A 10,439-nucleotide genomic window follows, 5' to 3' on the forward strand; every position below is an offset into this window, starting at 1 on the left:
GTTACATGTGTAACCTCTTTAACATTACTCCACACACTGTTATCATGTTTGAAATCCTGTTGCTTTTAATGTTTATTTCCATCCTCATAAAGTAGCATCATAACTCTGATTATCTCACTCGCTGCAGGCTGGACGATCTTATTGGTCCAGACATCGACCCTGTGGGAGATCATGACGACCTGTGAGTGTAATCTGTTAACCTCATTTCCATTGTTTCACACACAGTCTCACATATTTAGATGAATCTGTGGACATGACTAAACCTTTTTCAGCACAGTCACATTCATCTTTTCTGTCACTTGTATCTGGACTGACAGACACTAAAGTCAGTTCAGTCAGGAGAGACTCCATTTAAGAGAGAAATACATTTATTGACATGGTGCACAATAAAGTTTAGAAATGTGAAAAGTAAAACAACTTTTACTGAACTTCTCTGATGTCTACTCAGTAGTCTCTGTGTATCCATCAGTTGATGTGTCTGGATGTCTGATCATCTCATTTCCCACCCTGCTGCTCTTTGTGTCTTGTTTACTAGGATGACTGAAAGAAACAGACTGTCCATAGAGTCCTTTGACTCTGGTGTGTCCTTCAAGAGTGATTGGTCAAAAGATGGACTGATTGATTTCAAAGAAGGAGTCTCTCCCAGGTAAGCTTTTATCATCATTAAAATGTAACTGCATTCACTGATATTTTGCACACACACACACAAGTCTGATGATGTCAGTCATTATTATGTTACTTTATAATTTTAGCATCTGTTAGCTAACGTGCTGCTGTTGCTACGTGACCTGTGAAGACAAACTGATGAAGTAGCATCATAACTCTGATTATCTTTTGCAGCAGGTTAGATCTGTCTTCCTTCGAGAAGAAGCACGATGTGGCAGATGATGGTTTCTCTGAGTCTCCAGACGACCTGTGAGTCTAATCTGTTAACCTCATTTACATTGTTTCACACACAGTCTCAAATATTTAGATGAATCTGTGGACATGACTAAAACTTTTTCAGCACAGTCACATTCATGTTTTCTGTCACTTGTATCTGGACTGACAGACACTAAAGTCAGTTCAGTCAGGAGAGACTCCATTTAAGAGAGAAATACATTTATTGACATGGTGCACAATGAAGTTTAGAAATGTGAACCGTTAAACAGCTTTTACTGAACTTCTCTGATGTCTACTCAGTAGTTTCTGTGTATCCATCACTTGATGTGTCTGGATGTCTGATCATCTCATTTCCCACCCTGCTGCTCTTTGTGTCTTGTTTACTAGGATGGCTCGGAGAAGAACACTGTCTGAACCTGCCAAGAGTGGTTTCCACATTCCTTTAAGACAACAATCCCCTCTCATGTAAGCTTTTATCATCATTAAAAGGTAACTGCATTCACTGATATTTTACACACACACGTCTTATTTGGAGATTACTACTTTCTGATCCGTTTCTCATGACCAACAGTCCAAACTGAGAGAAAGGAGAACGGTTTAAAGTTTGACAGCAACAATCTGATTGGCTCACTGAGATCTTGGCAACATGTAGTTGGTTTAACTCAAAGAGTGAACACCCACAGTCAGCTGATCAAGTTGGAAGAGACAGGAGGAGAATTTGAGGGAGTATTCCTGAAATAATTTCTGCTAAGCTTCAGTAAAATCAACTTCCTTTTGTTACAGATGAAATGACAGTAAATGTTTGGGCCTCTGCACCCTCATAATGATCCCATACGATGGATCAGGATTATTGTTTAAGTGATAAGTGATTACTCTAAAAGTCTGTGTTGATAAAAGAGAGGAATCATTCAGTGGGAACAGAATCAACTTTTACTGAACTTCTCTGATGTCTACTCAGTAGTTTCTGTGTATCCATCAGTTGATGTGTCTGGATGTCTGATCATCTCATTTCCCACCCTGCTGCTCTTTGTGTCTTGTTTACTAGGAGGGCTAAGAGAAGAACACAGTCCGAACCTGTCAAGAGTGATTTCCACATTCCTTTAAGACAATAATCCCATCTCATGTAAGCTTTTATCATCATTAAAATGTAACTCATTCACTGATATTTTGCACACACACAAGTCTGATGATGTCAGTCATTATTATGTTACTTTATAATTGTAGCATGTGTTAGCTAACGTGCTGCTGTTGCTACGTGACCTGTGAAGACAAGTTTACTGTTCCTCAGTGCAGTTCAGGTTTAAAGATCTTGTTTTCTTAGCTAAGCATATTATTAATATATACCCAGAGGAAATAATTGGCTGCTGACCACAGCCTTTACTTATATATTATTTAATTTGTGATATATTATTTTTTATTTAATTAGTTTCCCAACGCACACAGACATATTATTACATTTTATTTTTACCTACTGTTTACATTTTAAATAATATCCTGTGTTTCTATCAAAAAGGGAGGAGATGAACCAGGAGCTGTCGTCTGAAGTGGGATGGAAACATCTTGAGGCTCCCGTCAGCAGAAAGAATAGATACATATATTATTTCAAGTCTAATAAAAGTAAAAGCAATGATTAATGCTCATGGTGAAAATAAATGGTATCTAATGCAATGTAATTTGAGAACTCTAAGGTAATTCACACTGTAGGCTAAACCCATATGATGGCAGAGCAACCAGTGAATAAACAACACACAACAAACCTTCTATCTTGGTCAAAATACTGGAAAATGTTAGTCTGACTGACTTTTTGTATTAATGTATCTGTTACTTGTGTATGTTATAATCTGTTATTTATGTAACTACTGTGGCACTTAAGATTTNGAGCAACCAGTGAATAAACAACACACAACAAACCTTCTATCTTGGTCAAAATACTGGAAAATGTTACGTAGTCTGACAGACTTTTTGTATTAATGTATCTGTTACTTGTGTATGTTATAATCTGTTATTTATGTAACTACTGTGGCACTTAAGATTTTACTTTCACTCTGTAAGTTGTGTGTTTGGTTTGTTGATGAAACAAATAAAGTGGACTTTATTCACCTTTATACATGTTTGAACAAATAAAGATGAATATTATTATCTTCTAAGCAAAGCCTGCAGATCCTTGACTGAACACAACACACAGCACAACATCAAACCAAAGCCAGCCCATCAGCCAGCTCACTCCTGGGTTAGACACCTCAGTAGCTTTAAGGAACAGACTTCACTCCTACATGGATCATTGTGTATCAAACAGGTGTCACACTCCTTTACTGAGCCTCTCACTGATACTTTGATTGGAGTCAAGTAGAAAGCTACACAATGTGAAGTGTGTGTGAAGGAGGGAAGTGTGTGAAGCCACAAATGAAAGCAGCTGGTGACTTAACAAAGAGTCATGTGACTGTTTCAGAGCTCAGCCAATGAGGTATTTCCCTCTCTCTGACTGAAGCTCAGATCCTTTCAAACTGCTGTTTCTCCTACGTTAAGATAAATACCACATTATATTTCTATCATGTAGCCATCTTAATACCTGATACAGACAACAGTTATCACATTATATATTATTGTCATGTCCATTGTGTACATACAGGTACATACTAGACTTGCTGACTTGCTGCTGTTATACTATGTTATACATGTGTAACTGTCTTTTAGGTGTCTGTTCTTGTCTGTTGAACATTTGTTGATCATAGATGGAGCTAATCCTCACCTTAATCCTGCTACAGACCAGGATTGCCCGGCAGCATAAGTTACCATGGTTACTAGGCTGGGATTCAGGTTAACCACCTTGATGATATTAATTACTTTATTTATTTACTCCAATAACAATGACTGTAAACAGGAAATAATGCTAACAGAAAATGCATGTAGGGGTAACTAATATTATTTACCAACGCAGCTTTAGTTTAGCATGATTTTTTAACCCTTTCATACTGTTCATATTCTGACCTTCACAGTTTTTGACCCTTTATTATTAGACACCATCAAGAAATATGAACCACAGTCAATTCAGTTTACCGTGCATCCATCTGGGGGCCCCCTAGTGTCCGAGGGGCCCTCAGCAGCCGCTTAATTCACTGATAGGGAGGGTCGGCTCTGGGTGGGGCAGGAGGCAGGAGGCAGGAGGCAGCCAGAGATAACGGCAGTTTGAGGAAATTTAGTTTCATTTGAGCAGCAGTGACGCAGTGCTGTTTACCATCCAAAAGGTACTGTAAATACTTTATTACTCTTATCACCAGGGTTCTTGTGTCATTCATTTATTCAGTTATTTCATTCTGTCCGAACAACAAATAAAATAAAGAATTTAATTTCTTTGTTTTGTCTTTAAAAAAGTGGGAACAGTCCAAACTAACACCTAACATACAGCGGCAGTAATGTGGAACAGACAACATGTCACTACGTTAATCTTCCAAGTAAATCAGGCTGTAAATATTTTATATAGTGATGACAAATATGCATATTCTCATACAGCTACTTATTAAACTTGCAGCATAAAGAAGGCAGTCATAGAGCTCATAACCACACTCTGCAGGGCTCAGTGTGAACATGGGGGCCAACTGGTCAGAGTCAAGGTAAGACATTATTATATTACTTTATAACTTTAGTATCTGTGTTAACTAAAGTGCTTTTGTTACTGTGTGACCTGTAATTTAATTTCATTTGTATCCACACTGACACTAGAGTCAGTAAAATCAACTTTCTCTCCTGGAAGATGGAAATGACTGAAAATATTAGGACCTCTGCACCCTTATAATAATCTAATAATTAATGTTAAAGTGAGAATTAGGAGGAACATCTTTAAAAAGAGGAGAGGAATCATTCAGTGGGAACAGAATCAACTTTTACTGAACTTCTCTGATGTCTACTCAGTAGTTTCTGTGTATCCATCAGTTGATGTGTCTGGATGTCTGATCATCTCATTTCCTGTTTTTCTCTCTTGTCTACCAGAGAGGACACAAGACCAGCAGTTATGAAAGTTAAATTCAGCTCATCCTTTGTTGCCTTTGTATGTTATGAGAGCTGTCATTCCAGGAGTAAACATCTGGCTTTATAAATGATACCACATACATCCAGAGTGTCTGATGAGTCCTGATCTTGACACTGTAGCACTACTGACATTTCAGGGTTTATTTTATCATGTATCATTATATATGTGTTTGAACTGATCAGATACTTGAGGTGAGGACACACCTGTCCACATACAGGTACAATAAATAAAATACAGACTACAAGAAAACAATGACATGATAACTGGGCTGAGGGATTCTGTGTGTGTGTAAATGTGTGTGATTATCTTTCTTTCAGAGTCCGTCTGAGAAAGTCACGTTCCTCTGGCATCACCAGTTTGTCTGTCAGGAGGAATGATTCACAAGGCTGCACTGCAGATGTTAAAGACACACCCCCCTCTCCTAAAGAGAAGTAAGTGTTTACTAACAATAAAATGTTGCCTCATTATGAACATTTGGTAAAGTCACACGTTACATGTGTAACCTCTTTAACATTACTCCACACACTGTTATCATGTTTGAAATCCTGTTGCTTTTAATGTTTATTTCCATCCTCATAAAGTAGCATCATAACTCTGATTATCTCACTCGCTGCAGGCTGGACGATCTTATTGGTCCAGACATCGGCCCTGTGGGAGATCATGACGACCTGTGAGTCTAATCTGTTAACCTCATTTACATTGTTTCACACACAGTCTCAAATATTTAGATGAATCTGTGGACATGACTAAAACTTTTTCTGTTGGAGGAATATTTTGTAGCTTTGTTTAAGTGATTACTCTAAAAGTCTGTGTTGATAAAAGAGAGGAATCATCCAGTGGGAACAGAATCAACTTTTACTGAACTTCTCTGATGTCTGCTCAGTAGTTTCTGTGTATCCATCAGTTGATGTGTCTGGATGTCTGATCATCTCATTTCCCACCCTGCTGCTCTTTGTGTCTTGTTTACTAGCATGGCTACGGGAAGCATCGAGTCCTTTGACTCTGGTGTGTCCTTGAAGAGTGATTGGTCAAAAGCTGAACCGATTGATTTCAAAGACAGAGTCTCTCCCAGGTAAGTTTTTATTATCATCAAAGTGTAACTGCATGCAGTGATATTTTACACACACAAGTCTGATTATTATGATTATTTTACAACCATTGTGTCAGAGAATTAGCTCATATAATGAAGTCATGCATAACACCTTTTGCATCATTCCACACACTGTTATCATGTTTGAATTATGTTGCTTTTAATGTTTATTTTCATCCTCATAAAGTAGCATCATAACTCTGATTATCTCACTTGCAGCAGGTCGGACTTTTCTTCCTCAGAGGAGGAGGATGTGTCAGATGATGAAGATTTGGTCAAATCTTGTTTAATCTGTTAACCTCATTTCCATTGTTTCACACACAGTCTCAAATATTTAGATGAAGCTGTGGACATGACTATCTATTGCAGCTTCAATCTGAGTACATCCTGTTTTCATCTTAAATAATATCCTGTGTTTCTGTCAAAAAAGGGGAGGAGAGACGAACCAGGAAGTGGGATGAAAACATCTTGAGGCACCCGTCAGCAGCTGCTCCTGATGGTCTCTTCATATCATCGTGCCTGCTGATGCTTCCTGCATCACAACACACAAATAGTGTTTCATGATTATCCTGAGTTTGTTGTAACCTGCTCTGCTTCAGGTTTTGTAAGCTCTAACATGTCTGAGCCATGTCAGTATCATGTACAGGTCAAGATCACTAATATGAGGGTCAGCCATGTTCTGCTAACTGCAGTGTACATCAGACCACTGTTCCCTCTAAGCTGTTTTACTGCGCAATTGCGCACTGCTCCCCACCTCTTTGCGCAGATTGCGCACTGCTCCCCACCTCTTTGCGCAGATGACAAAAAAGTTGCGCGCTCAAATATCCCCGACCACTTTTTACTGTTTTATTTTTATTTTTTTTCCCATATGCGACTTGAACAGTAAATACGTACTCCACAGTGGGTGTTTGTCTGTGCAGTGAGTGACAGATCAGATGACAGTGAACTGTCAGTCAGTGATGATTACACAAACATGCCCACCAGGCACTGCCCAGCCAATATCTCTAACGGTTTTTTAGCTTGACAGCCAATCAATGGCATTATGTTGGGTATTCGCTGCTGTCGTATTTGTTGTTAGCCGTTAGCCATAGCATCGTAGCTATGGCTAAATGTGTGGGATGTGGTGCTTCGTCCTCTGGAAATCTTAAGAAAAATCGCGTGTCGTTTAAGGTGGAGTGGCCGTCAGACGAACGTACGCCACCAGTGAAACTCGGCGATATTTTTTCTTCTTCAAGCGAGAATGGAGTTGTTTGCGAGACGTGCAAGTAGAGTTGTACTGATATCGATACCAGTATCGGAAACGCCTCCAATACTGCCTAAAATGCGGTATCGGGTATCGGCAAGTACATCCTATGACTAATCTGATACCACGTAATGCCTCATGTCATTACGCATACGCACGCTACAGGCAAACGAAACGGAAACAGAGCGGAGTTTAAAAAGCATTCTACTGTAGCCTTTAAAATGTCTTTTTTACCAAATTGTGTGGCTGCACTTTAACCTGTGTCTTGATCTGTGTCAACACTGGATAATAATCATAAAAAATGTTTTATGGCATTCATCTACTATTATGTATTTATTTCTTAATATTTTACATTGAGTTTTAGGAACTGAGACATACAACAATTCATAACCCATCCATTTTTATTTTACGCGCTGGTATCGGATTGGTACTCGGTATCGGCAGATACCTAAGGTTCAGGGATCGGAATCGGTATCGGGAATGTACATCTCTACGTGCAAGACGTGAAGCAAAAGTACAAGGCGAGTTTACACACACACACACACACACACACACACACACACACACACACACACACACACACACACACACACACAATATGTATGCACAAACACTTACAACATAAACATATTCTGATATTTTTCTGCACTACCTGGCCAGGCCAGCAANTGCACAAACACTTACAACATAAACATATTCTGATATTTTTCTGCACTACCTGGCCAGGCCAGCAATATATTTTGCCAGTAAAACTTCCTCCAGTACAGCACTGTCTGCAGTGGTAGCTCTGCTACAGTTTTTGTTTACAGTGTATGTTTACATGCACTCATTGCACTGCTGGCCACTGATATTTTTTGCCAGGAAAATGTTTTCATCCAGTACAGTGGTACTGTCTGTAGTAGTACAACTACAATTTAAGTTTACATTTAGTTTTTGATCTGGCATATTATATTTGTTGCAGTTAAGAGGCCTAAAGTAGCTGGCAATTACTATTAAAGAGTGTTAATTATTTTGTATTCCAAAGAGTTGTTTGCTCTTTGTGTTGCCATCACTCTTAAATGTTTGTGTCTTGTCTCCAAGTGACTTTTATGGAGCACATTCTTCTCTTAATTGTTCACATTATGGCAATAAATGCAAAATCTATTTTGCCAAAACAATGTTTTGTTTTTGTTAATTGTAACTGACCTAGATATTCAGTAGTTCATGTTGTTAAAATAATCTTATTATTAATCTTTCCAGTAATATTCACTTGTAATGATATTTGGGGTTGGAGAGGTGATGCCATGGCACCCCTATGTGGATGTAGTGTGTACGCGTCAGATGTTGCCCACAGTCGCTCAAGTAGGTGATCAGAGGAGTTGAATGTCTGCTCGGGAGTTTTCAAAATTAGAGGGAACATTGCACCAGACTGATGATATGATAAAGAAGTGGTAGCTGGTGTATGTCTGCATTAATTTAGAGACGTTATACAAATATAATATAGAATCAGAACATATTACAAATATGATAAATGATGGTATGTCAGGATGTATGTTAAGGATACAGACTATAATAATAATAACACATTTTATTTATATAGAACTTTTTATACATGGATTGCAGCTCAAAGTGCCTCATAGACAAAGAAAATACTTAAAGGCATGAAGAGAAACAGAACAATTAAATATACAAATTCATGATAAGAATCTTAAGGTAAGAATGCAAAACACCATAATATGAAAACACTATATAAGGTCTGTATGATCATACTGTTATATTTTCTGTGCAGCCCTCTCAGACTGTCCTCAGTGTAGAGTTTCTGTTATAAGTCAGCCCTCAGCCAGTGTTTGTACCTGCACTTTGAAGCCCATTTGTATAATTAAAGTATTAAAAACCAAAGCAGATTAAAACTCACAATCACATTAGGAGTATTTCATTAATCGACTAATCTTTAAATCTGCTGATATCAACAGCTGGGTAGTTTACTGTATAACAAGGTCTAATAAATAAACTCTTCATGTGCTTTGTTTGCAGTGATCTGACCTGTCTGATTGCTTTCACCTGTGTGTCATTATCTCCCCTGTCAGAGTGTATATAAGTCTGAGTCTTCCCTTTGTTCTCTGCTCCATCGTCTTGTCCTGCGTGTGAGCTTCCCAGTGTTCTTCCCAGTGTGTCCTCCTCATGAGATTGACCTGTTGGTATTTAGACCAGTGAGTTTATGCCTGTTGATTTGGATACCTCTGCCTGTGCTGACTGCCCTTTGTGTACCGACCCTGACTGGATTAAAACACCCTGAACTTTGGATTTCCTCTCAGTCTGCATGTGTGAGTCCACCATTGTGTCTGATAGAGACCCTGTAAAGGTTGTCTGAGAGCTCAAATATCTTGGGGTGCCCAAACTTTCTCATGGTGCTCCTGTTCTTTTGTGTCACTCTAAAATCCTACAAAACAAAAATAACACTTTCATCTCACTTAAAATGTTTCACAGCATGTTTCATCTTCATCTTGATGCCTTTTCAGTAAAGTTTATAAATGTCAAGAGGTGAGTAGAGCCTGAAAAACAGGAGGAAGTGTTTGAGGAATATTTAGGATAACACTCACCCTGGGGTGTCGAACTCACAAGACAGGAGACAGGATGGATCTTTAACCATTCAGTGACTGATGTATCCTTCATACAGCACAGCAGAACAGTGGACCTGATTATGAGCTGTGAACATTATTACAACTTGTTGAGCACAGTCACATTCATCTTTTCTGTCACTTGTATCCGGACTGATGGAACATAAAGTCAGTAAAATCAACTTCTGTCTCTTAAAGATCAAAATGACTTTAAATATTGGGGCCTTCACACCCTCTAAACACTCAGTGTGTGTGAGAATGATCCTTTTGATGGAGCAGGGTTAATGTGAAAGTGAGAAGTAGGGGTTAAAGAGAGGAGAGAAATTATTATGTGAAAACACAATTAACTTTTTTAAGGTGTTTGATCTTGATTTTAAATCTTTTAACATAACTTAAAGAGGTGATGATGGTAACTTTAATCAGTGTATGTTAGGGCCAGTTATTGACAGAAAATTTCCCCATCAGTAAATGTTTCACACATTCACTATACTTGTTATAGTTTCCATTAAATTGACATTATTACATTTTATCCACCTGCAGCTTAAATCTTAGTACATACTGTTTTTATTTTAAATAATATCCTGTGTTTCTATCAAAAAG

General features: G+C 38.3%; 1 protein-coding gene and 2 long non-coding RNA genes across 22 annotated transcripts in view; 1 reads left to right on the plus strand and 2 right to left on the minus strand.

Moving 5' to 3' along the window:
- The window catches only part of LOC126401483 (uncharacterized), a 47,674-nt gene that overhangs the window by 24,185 nt on the left and 13,050 nt on the right, over positions 1–10,439 (plus strand). For 3 of the 20 annotated variants that reach the window (XM_050062807.1, XM_050062802.1, XM_050062797.1), the window contains one exon: positions 1,270–1,347. In XM_050062807.1, coding sequence (XP_049918764.1) covers positions 1,270–1,347 — 78 coding nt within the window. Of the gene's footprint in view, positions 1–127; positions 182–535; positions 647–840; positions 916–1,269; positions 1,348–1,927; positions 2,006–2,395; positions 2,490–5,879; positions 5,982–6,429; positions 6,708–10,439 lie in introns of those variants that run through there. The other 17 variants (XR_007571072.1, XM_050062813.1, XM_050062810.1 and 14 more) reach the window with 12 other exon arrangements.
- Positions 2,555–10,439, minus strand: part of LOC126401491 (uncharacterized) — a 29,454-nt gene continuing 21,569 nt past the window's right edge. Inside the window, exon 2 of the long non-coding RNA XR_007571077.1 lies at positions 2,555–2,642. This is a non-coding gene — a long non-coding RNA (uncharacterized LOC126401491). The remainder of the gene's footprint in view (positions 2,643–10,439) is intronic.
- On the minus strand, positions 6,625–9,544 carry LOC126401493 (uncharacterized). Its single transcript, XR_007571083.1, has 3 exons — positions 7,961–9,544; positions 6,785–7,894; positions 6,625–6,753 (listed from the first exon to the last, which is right to left on the minus strand). It is a non-coding gene; the product is annotated as an uncharacterized LOC126401493 (long non-coding RNA).

The sequence above is a fragment of the Epinephelus moara genome, chromosome 14 (assembly GCF_006386435.1).
Source record: "Epinephelus moara isolate mb chromosome 14, YSFRI_EMoa_1.0, whole genome shotgun sequence".
NCBI lineage: Eukaryota > Metazoa > Chordata > Actinopteri > Perciformes > Serranidae > Epinephelus > Epinephelus moara.